Raw genomic sequence first — 26,960 nt, 5'->3', positions numbered from 1 at the left:
ACTTTCTTTCATCAGGCGTGAGAAAACTTTTGTAGTCAAACGAAGTAAAAAGAGGGCATACATACATCTTGCGGCAACAAGCAATATAGATATGGAGAGATCAATGAGATAACTTACGTCATTTTTGGAGTGTCAGCTGGAGAACAAATTCAAAGAGTAGTGGAAACTCCTGTGCATTTTAAGTCCACGCATACTTCCACTAAACTTTCTTTTTCTCTACTGCGTTAACGAACAAGCGTTTCGTTTCAGACGCCAGACGGTGGTTCACGTAGACTGTTTGCTCAGTTCCTGTTAGTTCAAGACGTGTAGTAGTGATCCACACTTTTTTTTCAGCCCCCAGATACGCGTCACGCTCGGCTCGGGAGCAAAATCGAATTATCATGTTGGCCTCATTGGCGCTTTTTCGTCGGAGGTGAAAGTGATGCGCCCTCGTCCTGTGTGATATCGGTGCACGTTAAAGAAACGCAGATGGTAGAAATTTCCGGAGCCCTCGACTACGACGTCTCTTCTAGCCCGAGTCGCTTTGGGCGTTACCCCATAAACCACCCGGCCAACCAACCAACCTTCTTTGTCGGGACAATGTGCGCCATGTAGATGTCAGATTCGTTTACAGTGAGGTGAATCACCTGGGAAACCTTCATAGCCATTCCAACTGATTGTCCGTGACTGTTGCTGGCAGTCCCTTGCTCTGGACATTATTTATTCGGCTGTACTGTCCCAGGTCCATGGTGTAGTTCGCTGCATTATTCAGTTCAGAGCTTATTTTCTTCGTTTAGTGCAATATACTCATACACACTTTAGTTGAGAGGGGACATCATATAGCTCAGAAAGGGCCTGCTTGAGGTCGTCCGCAGAACCTGAGCAGTTCTTGATGTTTTAGTTTATTGTTCGCATTTCAGCTCGCATTTTGAGTTTGAAATTCTGTAAGGCCCTCATAACATCTGATATATCGAAACCTGCAGCAATACAAGGATAAGTGCAAAAGATGTCGGGTACGTACGCAGCGAATGCGGAATAGGAAACCTGCGTTATAAATGCAACATGTGTTAATAGAGGACAGTATTTCAGCGTGGCTGGCTACTCTTTCGCCTGCTGACAGTAACACTGTCGACATGGTTAGTAAACTTTTGCAGATTCACATTTGTGCTGATTGCTGTTGTCTTCAAAGAAAGCCGGTAAGCTGCTAATCAAACAGTACTTATCCCGGTTCTTAACAGTATCCTCACTTGAAGCAATATAAAGGGTATGAAACGACACTGAAAATATTTATTCGCGTTAAGAGAAAATGTAATCAAGTTCAGTATTAGGTTTTCCTTAGTTGAAAATATATTACTGCAGAACCGAATAGAAATATTTGGTGTGGCATTACCAAGCAACTTAAACTGGAATACGCACATTTCTAACACTTATTCTTCTTCTGCCTTACGAAAACATACACCTGTCCGGGTTGAAAGGCTAGCATATTTAACCTTTATAAGGCCTAAAGTAGAATATGCATACCTTGCTTAGGATCCGCATACCATCAGAAGCATAAAGGTGCTCGAAAAAATCGAAATGAAAGCTATGCGCTTCATATTTTTTAAGTACAGTTTAAATAAATAAGTTATATGGCACTAATGGAATCACACTAAAATTCCGACCCTACAGTCCGAGCGGAAATTCCTTTGGCTGGAGTTCCTGTATTTATTATTTATTCACAAACTAGCATTAAATACTGCACCATATCTATCATCAAGGAGAACTGACATACCCGATCATTTAACTCTTTTCTTCAGCTGCGTACATCGCAAGGGCTAATTTATTTCTGGGCTCTTTCCACAAACAGCCACTGATTGGAATAACTGCATTTTCGCGCTATATATGTAATTACCCGTTTCATATTTTGTTTACCACTCCTGCTTGGGCTTTCCTGCCTGAAATGTGCCAAAATAAAATAATGAATTCTGTGATAAGCTGTGCGACTTCACTAAGACTTCGTCCGTCACAGTAGTTAGCCAAAAGCTGCTAGATAAATACTAGATTAATACCTATAAGGGGCGATTACAGGCTCATATGATGTATTGCCGATTTATATTTCTGTGAATAATAGTACAAGTCGATGACTCTACGCGCAAAATTTCTGTGCCAAGCGCACGCGCATAATGCGAACAACGCGATATAAATCGGAATCGGTAAACTGCACCCACCAAGAGCAACGAAGTGTCGCCTGCAATGCAGGCTTTAATATCAAATGACATTTCTCTCTTTCTTTTGTGGACGATAGACGCAGTGCTCGCACCTCTTGCAGATGTGCTTGATGAACATGTTTGTGCACAAAAACGGTAGACTAAGGTGTGGTTTCTTTGGCATATTTAGGGCACGGTCACAGTCAGTGAGCTGCGAGGTTATGTTCCCTAGCTTATCGACGTGCTGATCTGTAGATTACACCGCCAACAACGCCAGGATGACCAACCATCGCCTATCGTCGTAGTTTGAGGTTTCTGACCCCTCGGCGCCGACGGAAGTAATCAGCGGATGGTCGCCCTGTCTGTTTTGGTCAGATCAGAGACCGAGCGAGAACATCGACGGCCGATATGAGTTAATGGCCTGAACAGCTGCGCTTGTCTGTAACTTAGCTGCGTCAGAAAAAGAAAAAAAAAACGGGCAGCGACACTTTCCTACACTCTTAATTTTGGTTCCACATAAGCGCCACCGGTTCCGCATAAGTTTCAGATACATCACTTCTTCCAGATATTTTTATCTGAAACCATGGCGCTATCAGGTTACTCTTTGTGGAACGCTTGACTTATGTCGCGCCTATGTCCCTTTTTTTAACTGGAACTAGCTCGTATTAACTGGAACATACTATATTTAATTGGAGGAGCCATTTTTCCGACTTAGCGCTTTCCACTTACAAAGTGTTCGAAAGAAACAATGTGGCGTTCCACATTAAACTCGGCACTGGTGAAAAATAAACAGTTGATTCCAGTGAAAATTTGCAGTTGTGTGTTTTCCTCATAGCTGTTGGCACTATTAGGAATTTAGACCAAATCCCAATTAGTGCCCACTGGTTCAATTAAATGCGCAAGCACAATTGGAAATTGGGTGTATGTGAAAATGTGCATGTCATCTTGTGGTGGTGTCCTCCTGCCTACCGGCCAGTTCTCTGCACTGAGGCACCCGATGCCTACAGACCTTATGTGCTTAAAGCATGGCGCTTGGCAGCCAAGAGCAGTTCGAGCCCGCCAAACCAGGACAGGTGGACATGTCTAGTTGTATGCTGTGCGTCGTAAGGATCAGTATCCGAATTTGTGTTCATTCCTGTGCGTATTGCTGCTGCTCTTAGCTTTCACGGTGAGTTCCGGCCTTGCAACAGTCGAGAGCTTTTTCCCAAGCACACTGTTGGTTGTGCTCACATGCACACACAGAGGAGGCCTCATCTATTTTTTTTCTTCAGCTGCTGGATGGAGAAGCGCCATACAAGCAGTAAAAACAAGGCCTGGGGCCTATTGTTGCACCGATCATCAGCTTCTTGTTGCCAAATTTAAGCTTCGATTGAAGCAAACGCAGAAACGTAGAAGACCTTTAAGGAATGATCTGGATCAAATTCCATCATAATATGCTGTGGAAGTGAGGAATCGATTTCAAGAATTAGATCTAGAAGACAGAGAGCTTGAAGAGATGTGGACTGATGTTCATGGTATAATACAAGAAGTTGCTACTAAGCTAGTTCCAAATCAAAAAAAGAAATGCAAGAAAGCAAACTGGTTATCTGAAGAGGCTTTGCAAATAGCTGAGGAAAGGAGGATCACAAAAGTAATGAAGGAAAGAAAAAGATACAAGGTTCTCAATGCGGATTTTCAGAAAATAGCAAGAAGAGATAAGAATGACTTCCTGAACATATAGTGCTAAGCAGTTGAGGACAACAGCCAATTGAGGAACGCAAGATCTCTGTAGAAGACAATCAAAGATATCAAAGGAGGCTTCTGTGCTAAGCTGGGCGTGATAAAGGACAAATGACGAAGGGACCTCACTGAAGCCTCAGAGATAAAGAAGAGGTGGCAGGAATACACAGAACTGCACAAGAAGGACCCGGATGTGCAAACCCAAAACAAGACGGTTGTGATTACTGATCTCGAGCCGGGCATCCTAAAGAGTGAAGTTGAATGGGCCTTAGCCAGAATTGCTAAGTACAAAGCCAGCGGAAGTGATGGCATTTCAGCTGAGTTGCTTCAAAACCTCAACCATGATGACGCTGTTAACGTTCTGCATACATTATGTCAACACATTTGGACAACCCTGCAGTTTCCACAGGATTCGAGGAGGTCAGTTTACATCCCCAATCCAAAGAAAAGCAGTGCCAAAGATTATTTCAACTACCGCACGATAGCGCTTATTTCGCATGCTAGAAAGGAGATGTTGAAAATCCTCCAAGGTAGGCTGCAGCAGTTTGTGGATTGGGAGCTTCCGGACGTGCAAGCTTGGTTTCGCAAGGGCATAGGAATTCGAGACCAGATTGCCAACCACCGCTGGATCATGTAAAAAGCAAAAGATTGTCAGAAACCCAAATACTTCTGCTTTATTGACTATGCGAAATCATTTGATTGCGTAGATCACAACATATTGTGGCAAGCTTTCCAAGAGATGGGAGTTCCAATTCACCTCATCTGTCTCCTCAAGAACCTGTATGAAAGGCAGGAGGCCACAGTCAGAACTGGGCATGGTCTTACTGGTTGGTTTCAGATTGAGTCAGACAGGAGTCAGACAAGGCTGCATACTGTCGCCCTGCCTATTTAACCTATATGCTGAGTGCATCATGAGGAAGGCTGGTCTGGACGAGTCTTCAGCTGGAGTAAAGATTGTTGGGAAACGTATTAACAACCTGATATATGCGGATGATACCACTTTAATGGCATAAAGTGAAGTGAAATTCAAGAGACTTCTGATGCGCGGACAAGAACACAGTGAGAAGTTCAGGCTTAAACTGAACATTAAAAAGACAAAAATCATGTCGTGTTGCCCTATGAAGTACTGGAGCATCGAGGAACAAGAAGTGGAAACTGTGACCGATTTCTCTTCTTGGGCTCCAAGATTACCCCGGAAGGAGACTGGAGCCATGAAATTAGGAGACGCCTGCTCCTGGGAAAGAGAGCCATGGCTAGCCTTGACCGCCTAGTAAAGAGCAGAGACATTACACTGCCAACCAAGATCCGTATAACTCGTGCTATGGTCTTTCCAGTTGGCTGACCGCCGAAGAATTGACGCGTTTGAATTATGGTGCTGGCGGCAACTCTTGAGAGTTCCTTGAACGGTCAGAAGATCAAATCAGTCGATATTGTCGACCATAAGCCCTTACTGCTCACTGGAGGGTCAAATTCTAAAGTTTAAGCTCAGCTACTTTAGTCATCTGATGAGAAGAGAGGAGTCGCTGGAGAAAGATTTGATGTTGGGAAAGGTTGAGGGTCACTGTAGAAGGGGTAGGCAGCGAACGCGATGATTAAATGGCATCCTCGAGGCGCTGCAGAAGTTATGTGATGCTGGGAAGATGGTGAGAGACCGGAAAGCGTGGCGTGATATGGTCCATAGGGTCACGAAGAGTTGGACACGACTGAACGACTGAACTGAACTGAACTGTTGTTTTTCGACTGGGTGGTTACTGCAGAGCACAAATTATGGTTACCATTATACAGCGTACTGCATACATTTGATTGCCAGTTCGGAAATGTTTTATTACTGGCTTGACATTTATACCAATGATTACTGTTGTATTTCTTAAATTTGCATAATTTTTCGAACTGACGAGGCCTATAGCAAAGGAGATGAAAATATTAGGCTTGAATATGGTTTCTTTCCTTGTCTTGATTATTGGCACAAGGTTACAATTCCGAGTGTGAGTGGCGTATATTCTAGAGCTGCAGAGCTTTATTACATACATTTTTTTTCGATTTTTTTCACGGGTGTTGATAACCGAAAAAGAAACTCTGCTTTTGGAGAATCCGCTTCGACCGCTGAATATAAATAACTTTTTAGTCTTCCGATATTATTGCCAGACGACCGAAATGCTGCGATGATTCCATGTCGAAGAAGGCCAAGTAAATATGCGTTATCCAAAGGAAATTAAGGGTCGAAATATTGGTGCGCATAATTGCAAGCACTAGCGAAATAGTGTTAGAAGTGCGGAGCTCAGATTACTAGCTGGGGAAGAGGCTTGCGTTTGACTTTATCCCGCTTGGAAATAGTATTGTCGCAAAACACAAAATTATTGTGTATAATTATTTTTCTTCACCGAGCTGTTCCTACTTTGTGGTACAAAAACCGCTGCCAACATGATAAGTATACACATTACTCAAAATAGCCATGCGGATGCCTTTACATGCTGATTGTGATGCACGCAGGAGTACAATATTTGCGTCGATCCCAGTTGCTAATCTGTATAAATCACCTCATGCATCATTCTAACCGACAGCGATGAAAAATAAAACGACCATTACCTCAAGGAAATTGCAGCTGTGAAATTCCCGCACATCGCTGACAACGCAGGATAAGAAAAATCGTGGCAGGTAGTCACGAACTGATATAGTCGCCAGATAATACGCTTAACCGAATGCAAAGTGTAAAAACTTTACACCTCGTAAAAGTAAACTGCATTTCTAATCAGCCTAGATTGATCTTTTTTACTTGCCTATTATTGCATTTTCAAGCCCGCACTCTTCAAGACATAAACACAAAGATGTACCTCGTAAATGTATTTTCTGCACTCCTATTTTCTTGTTTACCTTCATTGATTACTTGTTTTAATATCTATTTTTTTGTGTGCATTAAGGTGAAGTGATCTTGTGCTGAGCTTGCGCTCATCAAATATGCACGAGGTCAAATGTCGGAGCTCCAGGCCGCCAAGTTTTGGAGTTGGGCCACCCACATTTGGGGATCAAAATTGAATTGCCGAGATTAAATTTAGATTGAACAACATTTGTGGGTAAATTCGGACGATGTCGAATTGGGTATCCAGGCGGCCGAATTTGAGGATGCGGTGAAAAACTCTCTGCTGATACTTTCCGCGGACAGATTCTGCACACATGGTTTGATATATTCATAAAATAAAATAATGAAGGCCAGCAGCATTGCGTGGGCGCTGCTCGTTTCAGCGCCTAGGGTCGGTATATATTCGCGCGGACACTGTAGAGCCGTGGCACCTGCAGTAAGCTCTGAGCGGTATGCCAGAGCTAACTGTGGAGGCAACGGCACAGAATACCGCCGCCCTTCCCGTTTCGCCTCCATATAGAACGATAGAACTCCGGCTGGCCCGGTTGGATTCGAAAAAAATTTGTGACCCTGTTGAGGTACTTCAAGTGTTGCGTACGGCGCCCTTAATATCACATTCGCAGCAGTGGCGGTCTTTGTCCGTATCGATGAAAGCTAAAGCAAGCCGTCGCGAGCGTGGGTGGAAAGAAAGCACTGTATTTCACAGGCCAAGTTGCTTTATTGCTAACCCTCATAATGCAATCTACATAAACCTAATCGACGCAAAAATACCGGCGATAACATGCAAGTTCTCTATTCCGCAAGTTTCCGCTCACGAAGCTGCGCAAACGAACGCTTGCGAAAACATTTCTGCAACTATATAGTTCGATACAAGCACGAGTCAGACACCTTACCCCCGTGCGTGAGTGAACGTCATCTTCAAAAAGGCTGGTCACGACGCTTGCTACAGAAAGTTCATTCTCCCTAAGCAGTCTAAACCTGCGTTGTACCTGCCACTATTAGGCAGACATGACCGTGCGTATTGTTCCGGGGTGCCGAGCCCGAGGGTCGTCAAAGATAGCAAATAGCAAATGAAACTCGTACACACAGTAGGTGTCAGCACGTGCGCACGGAGGCCTATTTACGCGCATTGCAACGAAATCGACGCAATACACTTCATCACGATATGACACGGACACGTTTTCTGATAGCCACGAATTAGAGCGCCTGATCAGCCATACGACTTCATTTTGTTGTGCTATAAGTGGGCAGCGAAGATATAAGTGGGCAGGGAAGAGGCCACTGCGCTGAATGCCAACGAATGCGGCTTTAAGTACCGCGAATCTGGTGACCAATGCAACATTGCCCATCGAATTTTGTATTTTATGAGGACACTTGCCTGTGGCGCACGGAACTTGAACAGGCGAGGTAAGTAATTTTTAAGCGAAAACTTACACAACTTTTGCGGCTAAAGAGCCGTCGGCGTTGTAGCTGCCTTCAGAGTTTGCCGAATATAATCAGAGCTGCTTTGAAAAAAAATGCGTTTAAATAATTTCTAGTTATATTGATTATGGTTTACTTTTGTGTGATATGCAATAACGATTCATGAATTCATTATATTGAATTATTTAGTTAAGGAAATGAAAATGGTTGTTCAAATGTGTCAAAATGGGCAAAATGAAAAGCAGATGATTGGATGATTGATGGTGATAATCAAGAACATTTTACAGTCTGATTGGTCAATAAAATAACTTCAATAATTGAAAAATAAAAAAGAGGTCTTTAAACTTTTCAGAACGCTCACAATGAAAAACCAACACGTAATAATGCTAAACAAGACAATATGAAGTGTTTAATTGACCAATTAATTATCAATGTTGAAAAAATAAGCGTTTAAAGAGAGGGATCAAAGGTGCTAATTACGCTCACAATGAAAAGCCATTGCTTGATTATGCTCATTAAAAACACTTAGTGTGTAATCGATGAGATAATTATTTTAATTATTCAAGTACGACACACGGCTCGCTGTGCCAAATTGCTCAGAATGGAAAGGCAATGTTTGCTGATGTTGAGAATTGGTGTGCAAAGAACTAATAAACAACAACAAAACGCAATTTAAAAAGTTAGGATCACCGTCCATGCGTGTGAAACGCTTATAGCTTGTGTCTACGTTTTGTATGTATCAGTTTTCAGCTGGAAATTGTCATGCTTTTCAGACTCGCAGTGCAGGACAAGCTATGAAAAGAATTCAGTTTATACGCTAAATATAAAATGCCTTTCAGTAGCCAAAGTAGTCAGGACCATAATGAGATTGGCGGTAGGAAAAAACAGTCAGACGTTCCACAAGTGACGAAGGACGAGGTCAAGAAAGCATTAGAAACTATGCAAAGGGGGAACTCAGCAGGAGAGAATCTGATGACTACACATTTGTTGAAGGACGGGGGGATATCGTGCTAGAAAAACTGGCCACCTTGTATACGCAGTGCCTCGTGTCATCGATGGTACCGGAAGCATGGGAGAATGTAAACATTCTCATTCATAAGACAGGGGACGCTAGGGACCTTAAAAATTACACACCAATCAGCTTACTGTCTGTTATGTATGAGGTATTTACTAAGGTAATCGCTAATAGAAACAGGACAACCTTTGACTGCAATCAAGCAAAAGATCAAGCAGGTTTTCAGAAACGGTACTCTTCTATCGATCATATCCATACCATCAACCAGGTGATAGAAAAATGTGCAGAATATTACCAGCCTTCATTCATAGCACTCATTGTTTACGAAAAAGCATTTGACTCAGTAGGAACCTCGACGGTTGTGCAAGCATTGCGAAATCAAGGGGTAGACGAGCTGTACGTTAAGGTGCTGAAGTTATATATAGTGGCTGCACAGCAACCATAGTTCTGCATAAAGAAACTAACAAAATTCCCATAAAGAAAGGTGTTAGGCAAGGAGACACGATATCATAAGTGCTATTCACAGCTTACTCAGAGGAAGTATTCTGAGACTTGGAATGGGAGCAGTTAGAGATAAGGGTAGATGGAGAATACCTCAGTCATTTTCAAATTGATGATGATATTGCCTTGCTAAGTAACTCGGGGGATGAACTGCAAATAATGATTGATGACCTAGATAGAAAAAGTAGAAAGGTAGGCTTAAAAATCAATATGCAGAAGACTTAGGTAATGTTCAACAGCCTCGGGAAGGAACAGCGGTTTACATTAGGTAGCGAAATACTGGAAGTAGTAGGCGAATATGTCTACTTAGGACCGGTAGTAACCGCAGATCCGGACCACGAAAAGGAAATAACAAGAAGAATAAGATTGGGATGGAGCGCATTTCGCAAGCACTCGCAGATTATGACTAGCAGCTTACCGGTATCGCTCAAGAGGAAAGTATACAACAGTTGCATCTTAACAAGGTTGACGACTGGGCAAATTGGTAAGGGTTCATATTTACCAGCCAAAGGTCGAGACACAGGGAAGAAGAGGGCAGGACAAGGCTGGACTAGCAACTGAATGTTTATTGAACGATAGAAAACAACGAAGACTCCTTCCGAAAAGCACGCGCACAACCCCACCGGTGGAATGGCAGGAAATTGAGAAGATGAAAAAGAAAATTCAAAGCCAAATATAAGTCAAGGCCTAACTAACGATCTTTCTAATAGAGCTAATTCCTTAGAATGAAGGCTAACCGATGTCTTAGCCACACACTTGTCCTGAGACTTAGCGATGTAATATGCTTCAACCAACTCTCGACAGAATTGTTTACCATTGCTGTAAACTACACTCGTATTACTGAAATCAGGCGCATAAAGGGACGGGTCATGCTCCGACTGACAATCTCGGGATTGCACATGTAGCGCAAGATTAGAACTCGCCTTCCCTCCCAGGGAATTAGAGTGCTGCGTCAGGCACACATTTACACATCTGCCTGTCTGCCCGTAGTAGCACCGGCCACAGTTGAGCGTAATGCGATAAACCACATTGTTTCTGCAGGTGGTGAACCTTTTCTTATGTGACACTGCACAACGAAAGCTATCACGAGGTACATTGTCGAGCCCCTTTCTAACTCTGGCGCACAAGCCTCCTATCTTGTTTCTCGCGGTAAATACAGCGTCAACGTCGTACCTTGCAGCCAGTTTCTTGAGTCGTTGCGAAACGCCATGGAGGTAAGGTATGGCAGCCACCTTCTTTCGCCGCGTCGCCACACCAACATCAATCTGCCCCGTTTTGCTCTTCCTCGAACGTGTTAAAACACGTTTTGACAGACGAGAGAGATGGACAGATGGAAAGCCTGTCGCCAACAACTTCGAAATTTGTTGTGAAAATGCATCTTCAACATGTTGATGGCAAGAATGCGGTCTTGATGCACGGCCGCCAACCCATCCTTTACCAACCTCGAGTGGGCTATAGAACGAAAATAGTAGGGGTAACATTAAGAAATAGGAAGTATGCACAGTGGGTCAGCGAAATACTCAAGTTACTGACATTCTAGTGAAAATCAAGAAGAAGAAATGGGCATGGGCAGGACATGTAGTGCGAAGAAAGGATAACCGACGGTCGCTTATGGAACAAACTGGATTCCAAGGGAAGGAAAGCGTAGCAGGGATCGGCAGAAAGTTAGGTGGGCGGTTGAGGTTAAGAAGTTCGCAGGGGTTAAATAGATGCAGCTAGCACAGAACCGGATTAATTGGGGAAATATGGGAGAGGCCTTCGCCCTGCAGTGGGTATAGTCAGGCTGATGATGATGATGATGATGATGATGATGATGATGATGATGATGATGATGATGATGATGATGATGATGATAGGGATACGATTGTGGTGAGAAGTGCACTGAATAACTAATTGTTTAAATTTAGCAAAGGGAAGCATTATCACGGCTCATTTTCATTTAAACTTTGCTTCATCAGTATCTAACACGTTATGAATCTGACAGCCGCACAATGAAAGAAGATTTTGTCAAGTTATCGTGAAATATTGCCAGTCAAGTGAATGTGTCTCTTCAGGGCGAGAACTTCATGTCAAAGTTTTATCCATTGGGATACTTTTCTTGTGTTCATTGTCATTGACCCTCATCTATGTAACCTGCTCGCTCTTATTCGCAACATGCTAGAAGAAGCTATACAAAAGGTTGGTTGGCAGGAGTACGTAGGTATAACGCCAATAGGTAACCCCTTAACAGAGCTAACTGGTAAATACTATTATCTGTATGGTTATTTATACATATTGTCACCTCCTGACACACAAGGACACGATGGCAGAAGATACCTCGGGTCAACAGGACAACGGCGCAGTCCAGCACAACAGCAGCGGAACCAGCACGCGCGCGAGTCGCGGCAGCAGCGTCGACTTTTCTCAAGCGATCGTGCTTCTTCTTCGTCGGACGTTGCACTGCCTGCCTTCTGAAAGAAGCCTCGTCTCGATGCTAATCGAAAATAATTTGGCAGAGGCTTAGCTGAGTTAAGCCCGGTAGGTTGTGAAAGCAATACCCATGGCTACGCCCAGGTTCAGGTAATGTATGATTGGTGGTGGTGCTTCTGGATATGCTTGTTATGGTTAGACTGTGGTGGTTATACAATGATTCACTCTAAATACCACATGGCGTCACTTTATGTTTCAATTTTGATTAAGCCAATAAAGACGCTTTGATGATCGGTAAAGAAGTGGATAAGCCTTCAGCAAAGTAGGAAACATCAATGCACTAACCGGTGTACGTTTATCCTTGTGGCATAACCGGTCGCACACGGAACACGCATAACCGCACGGGTTGTTGGTGAAACGTCTGTGAAATTCACGCGTGGCCGTTTCAAACTTGCCGCCTCTTCTCTCACAGTCTTCACGACGCTGGTCGCCCTCGCGGTTGGTCAGGCCAGCCTTGGCGAGCGACTTCTCCCGCTTCTTCTTCAAGCGCTGTTCTCGCTGTTTGGGTGTTTCTTCGGCAGGTCTTTTCCTTTGGCGTTCATGTACCTTGTCACTCAACAGACGTTCCTTCTCAAGCCGTTCCTGTCGTTGTTTCTGGGTTTCCTGGACACGTCTCAATCGTTTTGTCATGTTCCAACGTTCTCCACTACTGAGAGATACACTACTCATGGCTTCGGTATCACTGTCCATGGCATTGAGCGATTCCATAAAATTAACACTACCCGTCTCATCTTCCACTGTTTCCACTGAAGAGGCTGCAAGTTCACGCCGAGCTGCATACTGGGCACGTTGTTTAGCACGATTTGTTCACGCTCTTCGTTTGCCTCCATAGCTCGCCGTTGTTTCATCCGCTCATTACGGCGAGCTGCCTTAGCAGTAGGCGGCATCGTAGTCATGCGCACCGCCGTTTCTCACAGACGGCGCGAGTCGGTCGCCGCTTTATACAGCTGTATAACGTCACAACACCTGTGGCACTCCTGGCGGGGAGAGCGGGAGTTAGGCCGCCGTTCATGCGCACCGCCGTCTCTCACGAACGGCGCGAGTTGGTCGCCCAGCTTTGAGGCTTGACGTCACACAGAGCAAATGCGAAAGGTCATTTCATGTGCGGCGCCGTCGCACCGCAAAGGCTTGCAAGTGAAAGTTGTATTGCTTTCGCAATAAAAAGAAAGGACCAGCAAAAGCACGATTAGTGTCTACACGTGTTGTTTCGCGATAAAAGTTCAGCGGAGAAACCATTGAAGGGTTCCTTCAGGGACAAAAGTAATACGGCTTAAGCCGGACAACATGGACAACTTCAGGACCTGAGGAGGACCGGCTTACGCTGGGAAGCACCTCGTAGTTGAGGTCACCGATGCAACGAATAACCGTGTGGGGTCCAAACTAGCGCTTCATACGTTTTTCCGAAAGGTCTCGACGGCGAACCGGTGTCTAATTCCAGACCAGGTCACGTCTCCGAAGGTTGTAGTGATAAGCGTCGGTACGTTGTTGGTGCTGTATGTCGAGTCGTGCCAGTTGTCGAGCCTCCTCCGCGCGCTCGCATACAAGTCAAGCATCATCGGCGACGCCGTCAGAAAGTTCGTGCGGCAGCATAGCATAGCATCGAGCATTGTAGTGACCTTTCGGCCATGCACTAGTTGGAAAGGTGACATACGTGTTGTCTCCTGCACTGCAGTATTGTAAGCAAACGTAACATAAGGTAACACCTTGTCCCAATTTCGATGGTCGGTGTCCACGTACATGGCGATCATATAAGCCATCGTCTTGTTCAACCTCTCCGTTAGTCCATTGGTTTCAAGTTAATACGCAGTAGTTCGACGGTGGCTGGTATAGCTTAGACGCAGGATCTCTTGCAGAAGTTGTGCCAGAAATGCGGTACCCCGGTCAGTGATCAAAACTGCCGCTGCGCCATACCGCAAGACAATACACTGAACGAAAAATTAGGGTGCCTCCGCAGCCGTCGCAGACGGAACTTCTCGGAACTCTGCATAGCGCGTCATATAGTCTGTCGCTATTATGATGTATTTATTGCCGGACTGGGACGTGGAAAATGGGCCAAGAAAATTCATTCCGATTGTGTGGAACGGGGTACTCCACGGCTCGATTGGCTGAAGAAGGCCCGCCGGGCGTGTGGGTAGCGTCTTCCGCCGTTTACTCTCGCGACAAGCTCTTGCGTACTTATACACATACTTAGCAAGTTTGGGCCAGTAATATTTTTCCCGAATCCGTGAAAATGTTCGGCTGTAACCAAGGTGACCAACTGTAGGATCATTATGGCAAGCTTCCGTGATCTCGCTACGCAGATCTTGCGGCGCAACAAGAAGCCACGATGTCTGGTTGCTGTCGAAGTTCTTTTTGTATAGGACGCCGTTCCGAATTTTAACTGTAGGCAGGACACGCACGGAAACACGAGGTACCACGTCGTCGTCTCCTTCAAGGTGCGCCATTAGCTGGCCAAGCTGAAGATCATGTCTTTGTCGAACCGCCATATCTGCCGTGTTTAAGACTGCAAAAAAGCTTTCAGCGTCATCATCGTCTCCTGGCGTCGGCTCCAGGGGGGCTCGAGACAAGCAGTCAGCGTCATGATGCTTTCGGCCGGACTTGAATAAAATAGTGATGACGTACTCCTGCAGTCGAAGGCTTCATCCAGCAAGCCGCCCCGCGGGATCCTTCAGCTTGGCCAACCAACATAATGAGTGGTGGTCGGTGACCACACGAAAATGGCGGCCGTAAAGATACGGTCGGAACTTTGTTGTTGCACAGATGACAGCGAGGCACTCCTTTTCCGTTGTGGAGTAATTACAATCTGCCTTCAAAAGGGCGTGGCTAGCATACGCAATAACTCGCTCAGCGCCGTCCTGCAATTGCACAAGTACTGCCCCCAGTTCTTTGTTGCTAGCGTCGGTGTGGAGCTCAGTGTCGGCAACTTGATCGAAGTGGCCTACTATAGGTGGCGTTTGAAGGGCTTGTTTTAGCTGCCTGAATGCTGACTCCTGCTCCTCATACCATCAAAGGCAATACTATCCTTTGGAAGGTGGATCAGAGGCGCGGCGATATGGGCGAGGTTGTGATCATTTCAACAAGGGATACACACACAAGCGCTCATGTGTGTATCCCTCATTTTGTCTTTGTCTCCTTTGCGCTACGCTTCCTAAAATGCAAACGCACCAACTCGCCCAATTCAGCATTCTTGTGCAAATGTGGTTCAGTAGCATTGTAAGAGTTCAGGGGCAAAGGCTACTGTACAGCATACTGCTTGTGTGCAACACACAGTGCTTTTTTTCCGCACACCTGAAGCTTTGTGATTTGTTCCTGTTTGTATTGTATTTTTTCATTCCCAAACTCATGAAGATATCGAAACCAAGGAATGGGGCAACCAATCTGTGTCACCTTGCACTGTCTTGCATGCTGAGCTTGTCTACTTTTGCCTGATATATCTCCTTTGTTTGCGTGTAGTCCACTGTCTTTAGAGACACTAGTTCTCAAAGTTTTGTTCATACACACACAAACAGCCTCTTTTCGCCAAAGGGAAATTTTAACTTCATAATGCACATACTAGGTTTAAGCAATAAAGGTACAGAGATCATGCTTTCCTTACTGCGTTTCTGATTTAGAATGATGCGTTGGACATTACTAAACATTTATCACCACATGCGTTTCATCTACGCCCAGTAACGGCACATACAGAAATTGTCACAACAAATGCCGGGGAGTTAGTCACTGTCCCTGCTGCAATAATCCAGAGCACAAGGCAATATCACTGATCAAAGCCACGCAATTCACTAATTTCGGGCGATACCACTCCGTGTTACAAACTTTCAAGCCTGCCACAACGGATGCGAATGCAATAAGACAGAAAAACGGGCGTTTAAATTTGAGCAAACTGGCCATAGGGGACGCAAAACAAATTGACAGGTCGAACACTACCCTGGCACGACGCTGCCAAATTCGGTTTTTCAACAAGTGCTTTCTAACGACTTGACAGTGAATATAACCAGAACACCTGAAGAAATATGATGCATACCTGCAGTAGCCTTTCCTCCCTCGGTGTTGCATATTATGCTCGAAATATACACTTGAAGTTCTGTCCAATTTACTTTTTTTTCATGAACACGTTATTTGAATATCGGGCGTAGTATGGAAAACGGCATTCTTAGCGCTAAAAATGCACACGCACACGAGAGAAAAGGAAGGCCATGGGTTAGGAATAGGGAACACGGTAGTAGAGAGCTTAACAGTGTCAACAAAGGCCCAAAAATGCACGCCCATACACGCAAAAAAAAAAAAGAAAACTAGTGATCCAGCTCAAGACGTTCTGCTGGTGCTGCTCGTTTTCCGGCTTTCCAGGGGATGTTGGAAGCCGTGCCTTGAATGTCCTTGGTTGTATTCCCTTCTGTCATAAGACGGAGGCCTATCGGCGATCGTAGGGACGAGGTGAACATTCAGCTTTTATTTTTCTGCCTACTTCACTAGATAATGAGGGACATCGGGGAATCCCATACTCTGAGCGTTTGTCCCGCATAAATAAAAAAATGGCACCTAAACAGCTGTGCAAAAATAAATCCACGCGAGTTCCACGCAGCACTACACAGCACCGCGCCAACTCTGAACAGCCGACATTATTAACCGCCATTAGTGCGACTCCCAGGTTCGATGCGAATGAATCAATGGCGCTGAAGTCGTAGGGGCGTAGACTTGTTGGGAAGGTTGTTTAAAATAAATCAATATATGCCTTAGCGAGAGCTACACTACGCTAGCCGCTACGCCTCTTTGCCGTGATCGCTCTTTTGCCGTAGGCGTACTGTTCCCATGGTCGCACTGACCTTGAGCCGTTGCCTAGCAACCGCCGCAGTTGGCGGCGCTGTAGTACTAAGTGAGACCGCTGGGCCGGTCTCCCCAGGAAAAAAATTAAAAAAAGAACCTATTCCTCGCGAATCAAACCTCCATCAATCTGATCCCCAGCCGAGCGCTTTACGAACTACTCCTCGTCCGTTGGTTATTTTTTTTTTTTTGCTTTATAGCACGCAAGAAGCCTGATTTACCCAGGTCGCATCCAGCAACCTGTCTTACACAGTGACACCGGCATCTAGCTGTCACTTTGTCTATACATCAAAATTCCGATAAACATATACATGCATCTGGAAAGGTTGCCAGGCAGGAGGCCGATCCTGCACAGCATATACCCACCGCACTATAGCACACTGTTCCCTGAACAGAGGCATCGATTAACGTGGGGGCTCTGCTAGAGAAGGATAATCAAGATGCGCTACTCACGATCTAGGGCGTGGAGCTCTGTGGCGCCGCATTCATCTCTAGCGTGATGATGATAGTAGTGATAATGATAGACTAGTCAGCGGAGCATTTCGGACGAGCTTGTACCCAGCATTAGACAGGATCGGATTAGAATAGATTAGAATGGACTGGTCTGGATTGAATTGGAACTAACTAGTCACTAAGTAGTAATATTTGGTCATTAGACATGACTAAATAGCCATGAGTAATGACGATGACTGGCTATGATTGCATGACATGGTGACGTCATAATTTTGCCGTCTTTCTTTCCGCCTCGTATAATATGATTTCTATAGTTTGAAGGCCATGCGGGCAGATGCACGTGATTCATCGCACCATCAGCAGCCTAAAATTTATCTTTAATGCGCACTTGCATATATAGGCCCGAATGCAACGTCATCATGACGTCACATCCGGTCATGCCTAATAACCAGAAGTGACGTCATACTGAAGTTGCATTCAGTCATGATGTCATGATTGGTAATGACATTACTAGGCGAAGTTACAGAAGAAAGATAGAAAAAACGATAAATGCAAGCAATGTGAAGAGAGCGGGAACCTCGACCATATAATCTGGGAATCTGCTAGCTTTCTAGGGGCTAAAGAAAATATCAATTGTAGAGAAGCCTGGGAAGCTCTGCTGCGGAGCGAGCTCCCTGCTCCACAACAATAAGCCATCCGCCTGGCGGAAGAAGCCGTGAAGAACCTAGACCTCTTGGCCTGCTTCTGATCACGGAGGTCCCGGCTCCCGTCCCTTAGGCCTGCGTGCCTGGGGCGGGGACTAGGGGGCCTCCTTATCTCGTTGAAGAATAACGTTATCACATCACATAACCCCGCAGGCAGTTCGATCCAGGCGTCCGGGCGGCGCCATTCATTTGGCGCTTCCTAGAATGCCGCACACCACAGGATGTACAAGAAAACTCTGTGCAGCCGGCATCAGCGACGTTTCAAATTCGTTTACAGAAAAAATAGGACACAGTATCTGTCACAATCCTCTGCGGACACCTTAACCGAGCCGTAAGGAAAAGGAGGAAGGTGGGAGTGAAAATAGAGAAAAAGAGATGCCGCAGTGGAGAGCTTCAGACTACCGCGCAACAGACGCTTTCGCCTCAGAGCACTTAAGTGGTCAAACCAAACTTAAGTGGCATAAGCAAACCTGAAACCATAGAGTAAACTATTATTATGTGCAAAAGCCATGTCTAAGAAGAACGTAAGCGTTGCCATGCAGATAGCTCTCGCGTAACTTCAAGTTTAATCACAAGCTAAATCACAGCTTATTGTTTACCCGTTTCTTGTGCATAAGAACTAAATATGAACAACGTTTTTGTTCACATTGATTTTGGGGAAAAATTATCCTGAAGCAAACGAATATCACGCATGGAGGCGTTGGACCCATCCATCTCCAGCCTTATTGTTCAGACGTAATGTGAAAAAATTGCATTGGCATTAATAATTTTACATTTCGTAGTGGCGTTGAACGTATTCCCAGTGGTCCTTTACATTACAATCAATCATGATTGTTTTTCTGCTTTGTGATTGGTGGGAGGGCCTGAAATCATGATGGTGGGGGAGCTAGTTGAGCGATGTAATAACATAAAGTCGATGGGGGACTCCTTGCGGAGTGTCGAGGTACGCGGTGAAGGCGGTGGATGGGAGGAGTTTCGGACTGCATTTAGCTGCAATTTAACTGAGTGATGGGTTAGTTGTAATTCTGTACTAAAAAGATTGACGGAAATCGAAAACTTGTAGGGAGGAATGGGGAAATACGCAACAAGAAAAAGCAACTGGAATAAAATTCCGGTTAGTCATTAGCTCGTACTAGCACGAGTATCACACCAAGGGAGAGGGGCTCATTTGTTCACTGCTTACAAAGAAGCGCCTAATAAAATTTGGGGGACGCTTAAGCTTCGCCTTCAAGAGTGGAACGCGATAGCGTTATTGCACCTCGTCGAGAAAACTTACTAAACGCAAGGGTATTGGGGCATCCTCGCACCGTTACCCGCGCGGCCCGAAGGGGAGAAGCGGGTGAGCGAAGATAGTGATCTAAAGAAAGGGAAGACGCTTGATTCTACAACCTGTGAGGGTGCACGGTGAAACGTCAGGGGCGAGTGGCGCGCCACGTGTCGGGGCAGCGCCGCACATTGCGAGGAGGGGTTCTTCTGTGTTTGCCGCAAGATGGCTCTGCATGTGCGCAGAGCGCAGAAGAAAGGTAGCGGAAACGTACTTCGCTACTCGTGTAACTGCGACTTCTGTAAGTAACATGCTCATAATTACCGATATACACCGCAGTATAACGTTCTACGGCACGTTTCTAAGGCAACACCGCATTCACTAGAAGCGCTTTTGTACCGCTTTCAAGCATCGAACTCGTGGCTGAGATTTTGTAATCAACATACAAAATCTCAGCCACGAGTTCGATGCTTGAAAGCGGTACAAAAGCGCTTCTAGTGAATGCGGTGTTGCCTTAGAAACATGCCGTAGAACCGTCATGAAGAAAATCTTCATGAAGGTTTTAGCGAAGAGATTGCAGAGTGTAGCCAAATTAGTCGGACCGCACCAAAGTGCGGCATAAGAGGTCGCAGCATCGCCACAAATATACATGTGGCACGAACCGTACTGGAATGTGTAGACACGCTTGGAAGTCAGGTTGCCATGATTCGGCTGGATTTGGACAAAGCGTTCGATCGCGTATCACACGACATCCTTTTCTCCATTCTAGAGCATTGTAACCTGGGCTCGGTAATCGTGGAGGGAGTGAGAATGGCGTACGCAAACTGCTCGACGCGTATTATAGTGAATGGCGATCTCACTGACAGTCTCGCAGTGCGTTCTTCGGTGAGGCAAGGATGCCCACTCTCTCCTCTGCTTTTTGCAGCCTATCTCGAGCCATTATGCTTGGCCATTCTCAATAATGAATGCATCTCGGGTTTCAAGCTTCAATCGGCGCATGTGAAGCTACTTGCATACGCGGAAGACATTGCAGTATTTTGTGAAAGCAGAGAGAGCATTTGTGAATTGGTTAACGTTGTTGAAAAGTTTTGTGACCAGACTGGATGTCGGGTTAACTGGGAAAAAAGCTCCGGATTTTGGCACGGCTTATGGGATGCTGAACCGGCTTCTTTCTCCCAATTGCAATGGTCTTCTGTGCCAATGCAGTATCTGGGTGTGCCCCTACAATGTTATCGCGATCCTAGCTTACATTGGAAGGAAGAAACAAATAGAGTGCGAGAGAAAGCGGAAGCATGGCAGGGAAGGCAACTGTCAATCTTTTCACGCGCGTTCATCTGCAATGTTTTTTTGATTTCAAAGATATGGTATGTAATGAATGTTCTATGTGCGTCACGAACTGCCATTCAAAAAAATTCATCGTGTGTTTGCGGTTTTACTTTGGACTTCGACCTGGGAAAACACGAGGTGAAAGAATTTACTTTTTTCTTTAAAAAGCGGAGGAGTCGGTTTGATTCATTTGTTTCTGCGCCAAGTGGTATCGCGCTTTTTTTTTTCTTCGCGACCAAAATGACACCTTTTTAAGAACAGTCATGCAAGTGCGGCTGCAAAGGCTGTTACCCGGATTTGTTGTCTCCTCAAGTGAAAACATGCGTGGTGCTGTCACAGGATATTTGCGCGAGGTAGTTCTCTCTTACAAGTTGTTAGAAGTGCGTTTTTCCCGTGAATATTTGTACAGTGTTGGCAAGAAAAAGCTGTATAAGGACCTAGTGGAAATAATGCTGCCGGCACCTTTGTATCGAGAGCCCTACCGTGGAGGCCCAGGGCAGGATATTTTAAAACGAGTGAAGAGGATGCCAGTTCGACCGGCTGCCAAAACGTTCTTTTTTAAGTTGCACTCGAACACTCTACCCGTCAAAACCTGGCTTCACGAAAAAGGAATCCATGTCCCTTGGACGACAAACTGCCTGCTTGCAAGAAGCCAGAGACAATTGAACACATATTCTTAGACTGCTGGGATGCAGTATTTCATTGGAACGTTCTCAAAGAACAATTAAAAAAGAGCTACCACTAAACCCTTATGGCATCCGGTTTTTACCGGTGGAGAACGAAGACGTACCCTATGATTTAATAATGCTTCTGGGCCTCCACAGCTTGTGGAAAACACGGATGCAAGTAAGGCATGAAGATGTTAACATTCGCAGTGTACGTGAAAATTTTGTTGAAAGTGCTGTTTATCTACGGGAATGTATCTGCACGCTCCCCGACCCACCACAGTGGGCAGAAGTTCTGGATGACCTGGTAAAATTGAAGAAATTTTAACCTCACACGCGTCAGCTCAAGGGCAGCTGAAGTGTTTTATTAAGGGTGACAATTTGTTGTTCATGTATACCTCGGAAATAAAGAAAAAAAAAACTCGTGGGTGAGTGGTAGCGTCTCCGTCTCACACTCCGGAGACCCTGGTTCGATTCCCACCTAGCCCATCTTGGAACTTGCTTTTTATTTATGAAGCGCATGTTTATTTATGAAGTGCATGCCGGGATTTATCGCTCACTGGACGCCGACGACACCGCCTTTTCTGCGACACGAGCTCCTTAACGCTACCGCGTTAAAACTACAAGTGGTGATCATTGGCTGTAAGACTAAGATTCACTTTTCCGCAAGACGCACTGAGACGCCACCCAGAGCTGGAAGTCAGTGAACCGGACCAGGGGCCCATGCAGTGTGTAGCAGAACGTACCAATAAGTGCACATTCAGGTTCGGTTGTGAACGTCTTTATTAAAGATGTGCGATATTTGTGAAAACAATGTCAGTATATCTGCTCTTGTTTTAAGTTCCAGCCTATTAGAGATCTATACGTATTTGCCGTACTAGGCAACTAAGAGCAACTACTATTATAGACGAAGAGTAAGCGTTGAGTACAGATTAAACCAGCTACTAGAAGGACTGGAAACCTAGCGTTTACAATTACATTCTTGACAAAGCGATTGCTTCTTCTCTGATGTCGCTCCAGAAATGCATAAACGACGCATTTTCTCGCTCTTCTTGAATCCTGCGCTCTAAACGAATAAGCTGATGTCGCGTGAACTGTTTCTTCCAGCTTCCAACCTTTCCTTCCCTCACATTCGCGTACTTTAACTTGTCACCATTAAAACCTCGCACGCACGAGGGGCGATTCGCATCGAACATCGTTTCCCAACCATTCGAGGTGTTATTCCCAAAGTTTATGACGGTGACGTTCCTCATGTACTCAGCATTTGACCATTGGAGTATCTTCTCTACAAACTCCTCATTCTGCTCCAGAGCACGGCTGTATCTGTCACCCAGAAAGCTCGCAAGGCGCAACACAGTAGCTCGAGTGTCCCGCTTGATTTCTTCGCAGGTCAAGAAGAGCACGTTCGGCTCATCTTTCAACGCGTACCCTGACGAAACATGCTCGAAGTAGCTGCCGTAGCCCAGGTCAGACTCTAGAAAGCCATCCAGAAAGTCGTCGAAGGTGCCATCTTGAAACTTGTAGATGCTCACATCGGTCATCATATGGTAGAATGAGACGCATACGTCCCACGGGTTTCGAGCCACATACACGTATTTGGCCTCTTCGCCCATGGCCTGCCGACGGAGCGGCAAATGAGTGAAGAACAGCCTCATAGGTAACGCAGGGATCCAATCGTCGTGCCTCATTACTCTAGTGCGTGCGTGTGACTGGTGAATTCGTCATATGATTTAACCGGTTCTCCACCTTTTAGGATCAACTGCATCATGTACTGCACCCAATGCGTCCCGCTTTTTGGATACGTGCTCTGTACAACGTCATCTCTCCCGACTTTAAACTTCAGGCTTTCGTGGTAGATGTCGGGATCCATCAAGGCACATCGCGGTACACCGTCAATGATTTTACGGTATGGCCGTCGCGGTGCACTGAAGCTGAGACGCTCCTCTTGGCAGAGAGCCTTGGTCTGAAAAACAAAATAACAAACAGATTCGTCTCATTGAATACAAAGCGAAACGTGTTAAATTAGTGTGAAGAGTTTATGGGCTGAAGGTATATTTATTGCAGAAACTCAAGGCTTTCCCTCCTTGAATTATAATCCATATGCCGTTTTTTTTCGCGCGCAGCTGGTTACTCCTTAGTCTCGAAATGAGCATAAGAATCCAGCAGAGTGGTAAGTGAAGGCTAGCAGGATAAACTGTTGTAGTAGTATTAAATATGTGGTCGGAATAACCATGAGAAACTGCTTAGGTGTTCCTCCTAACCGACGCCCATCGATCATGTATGGAAATTATTCTGACTCTGAGAGCACAGACGTTTGCATCCCATTTCGCGAATACGCATAATACTTTGAAAAGGGTATGATAACAAGTTTAATAAAACATGCTTGAAACATTATTTATTGGAATAAATAAAATGTGTATATGTCGTGTTCTCTTCTTTACAACGTTGTGAAAAACACGTTACACAGCAACCTGTTTATGAAAAAGCATTTCACTCAAGGGAACGGTATGGGAATTACCACATGTGTACGAAGCTAATTTGATTTTCGTTTAAACACATCGATTCTTAAAAAGAATCTGTTGCCAACGGCCTTGTGGGATTTCTGTGGCACAAATGAGGCATTCTTAATCCACTAGTTAAGAATTCCGCAATAGGAAATAAATGCTTTAGTGTAGAGAGCGCGTATTTTCAGTATGTACACCTGCTACGGAAAATGTTTAGCACAAGTGGCTTGTGACGTCCGGAGTAGAAACATTTCGATACGCGGTGCGATTGTTGTCATGTTCGCCGATAGCGAGTGCCAGACAGACTCCATTTGCCAAAGTAGGGGTGGCTGGCAGAAAGCAGGAAGACCGAAAGCTTGCATTTGAAGGGCAGCTTGTGATTTGGTTATCGGTATAATCACGCCCCAATATTCCTGCGCAGATAATTCGATTTCTTTTTTAGCTGGTATTGCAGATAGCGGTAGAATACTGAAAAGGCGTCTTCTTACAAAGCCCATAATTCTAGGCACTATACCTATAGTTTGATGGACTTAAGCTATTGCTTTTCTGTGACAAGAACATTTACCGCGCATTGCTTGTGACAGTGCAACACTCCGCCGTATTTTTACCAGAAAGCTGCTCTAAGGATGCCACTGCTCCCAACGCCGGTAGAAAACAAAAAGGCAAAAAGAACCAAACTGAACTATTTGCGTAGCCAGGTAGCCGCATATTTCTCTCGATAAAGAATGCACAAGCTTTAATTCAGGATGCAGTTTCTTGGATAGGTCATCGCCGAAACGGGCTGCTTTGTAGTGGGCACTCCTGATTTTGAAAATGGAATGGGCCTGATATTATCGCTAAAATGAAACCTCGGTAAAGTGGAACCTCCGCTGCTCTGTTGTGATTTGTACGCTTGTGAGGTTATTAGTTTATTAGTAGTATAGCTATGCAATAGAAGTTTAGGGCAAACGCAAACTGGTAAAATATCTTGAGTCATTTCAAATTTCACATCTTTACCCAGCTGCCCGCGAGTCATGCGTTCTACGCTGTAAGCAAAAAGCAGCTCAAACCTCAGTAAACAGCTTGACATCTGGGGCACAAGCCTTCAGAGATATTTCATTCAAATAGATGAGTATCTGGTTGTGTCGTATTAGGTATTTACAACTACAAAGTAAGAGAGGTTGCATAGTCCCAACTGAAAGCAAAAACGAAGGTAACGAAATGTTTTTGCATCCCAGTTCGGACTCATTTGTACTGTCATATGCGTCGTTGCTATATGGCAACGGAGCAAGCAGATAGGTGCCTGCCTAAGCTGTCGGTTAGAGAGCCTAGCAACAGCTGTGCTTTATGTGTTTGGTTTGGTGTCTGCAGGCCGGGTCGGCGGGGGCGGCGCTATAGAATTCTCTTGTCTTCTTGCGCTTTGTTAACTCTTTCGGTTTTTTCTTATACTAGAAGAAACGCGTAACCGTGCAAAATCTCTAATCACCTGAAGCGAAATTGCATTGCAATTTTTATGCATAATAATGCAGTTGACAAAAGACTTTCGGATTATGTTCAAAATGATGACACACTCAAAGTTATTCTTACATGAGAGTGTTTTAAGGCGGAAGCCTTTAATGCCTCATCGTTGTCGGTAGAAGATTGTCAGAAGAGATGTCACACTTTCGAAAGCGAGATTTCAAAATAAGTTATAAAAATTGTCTCCACCAAGAATCGAACATTCATCTCTTGGATGTCCAGCCTAGCGCTTTACCAACTGCGCCACTCCCCGGACTTTTTTATTTATTGTCTGGCTTTGGCAGACAACGTAACATGAAACTCAGATCAAAACAGATCGTGAAATGCTCTTCATAATTCCCCTTGCCTGCCGTGAGGAGAATGTCTGGTTTTTATTGCTGTTAAGAACTTTATTCTTCCACCGATGTAGGAGGGCCCTTACTCCCCGCCGCGGCATGCAGGCCTATAGGACGGAGACCGGGGCCTCCGCGACCAAAGACCGGCGAAACGAGTGTTTCTTTGCGGCTTCAGCCGCCAGATGAGTAGCTGGCTGCTGGTTGGCGGGGGACTCGCTCCGCAGTAGCAATTCCCAGGCTTCTCTACTATTTATGTCTTTCTCGGCGTCAGGGGAATCAAGGCATTGCCAGATTATATGGTCCAGAAAACTTCTTTCTCCGCGGGTATTGCATCTATCTACCGCGTTTTCACCCACGTGCGCGCGGAAAACCCTGTCAGGACTTAGAAAATTTCAAGCTTACAGGCGCCGCCAAGCGACGGCCACCTTGTTATATACCGATCGGTCCGATGGTGGCAGGGACCTTCTGCTCAGTCAGTAGTGTTCTAAGATTTCCGTATACGTTTGCAGCCTCTCGTCCATCCCATCGCAATCAGGCGGATCTCCGGCTGCGCGGAAGTGGAGAGCGCGTGCTAGGTCATGTGCCGCCTTGTTGCCTGGGACAGATTTATGCGCGGGGTTCCAAATATTTCGAATCCATCTTTCAAGTTTTCCATTCTCTACAATTTTGCTACCTCCTTCGCTACCGTCCCTTTTCCAAAGTTCTAGACAGCTGTTTTGCTGTCACAAATAACTGTGCTGGCTCCCGTTACAACGCAAGCGAAGGCTATCGCAACTTCTTCAGCCGTGTCTACATTTCGGCCTTAAACAGACGCGGCGGCGGCGGCGGGTACTCCGTGGCCGTTGGCCACCGCAGCCACCGTCGCCCCCAACTTCCCGCTAGCCGCGTCCGCGTGAGCGACCACCCTCAGTTTCATTTCCGCCGCTCTCTTTGGGAGCGCCTCGGCCCTCTTTTGTCTCCTCTCCTTGTTGTACGCAGGGTGCATGTTTTTAGGTAGGGGGTGGCACTCATGTATTCGCGACACTTATCTGGAATTTCCACTTTGCCGCTTGTGCCTCTATCTGACTGCAGTCACACCCAGCCCAGGATAGCTCTGCCCATGGTAGGTCTGCTCGATCTGTCTAGTTGCGCCCTGTGCACAGCCTCCGCTACTTTCGTCCAACTGTTGTGCACCCCCATTTCGAGGAGGCATTCAGTCGAATCGAGATGGGTAGTCCAAGAGCGCTCTTCGCGCATCGTCTTATGA

The 26,960-nt window shown here is 45.5% G+C and overlaps 1 protein-coding gene across 1 annotated transcript in view; it reads right to left on the bottom strand.

Annotated features, from left to right (window-relative positions):
* LOC146194533 (amine sulfotransferase-like) overlaps positions 1 to 23,194 on the bottom strand; it is a 32,510-nt gene extending 9,316 nt beyond the window's left edge. Inside the window, exon 1 of the mRNA XM_084596585.1 lies at positions 22,586 to 23,194. Within this exon, the coding sequence (XP_084452711.1) occupies positions 22,586 to 23,066 (481 nt within the window). The 5' untranslated portion in view covers positions 23,067 to 23,194. The remainder of the gene's footprint in view (positions 1 to 22,585) is intronic.
* Positions 23,195 to 26,960: the final 3,766 nt, after the last annotated feature.

Source organism: Amblyomma maculatum, chromosome 3 (genome assembly GCF_055883805.1).
Source record: "Amblyomma maculatum isolate TAMU_Amacu chromosome 3, ASM5588380v1, whole genome shotgun sequence".
Taxonomy (NCBI): Eukaryota; Metazoa; Arthropoda; class Arachnida; order Ixodida; family Ixodidae; genus Amblyomma; species Amblyomma maculatum.
Note: the sequence above shows the minus strand (reverse complement) of the source record. Positions and strands in the feature narration are given on the sequence as shown.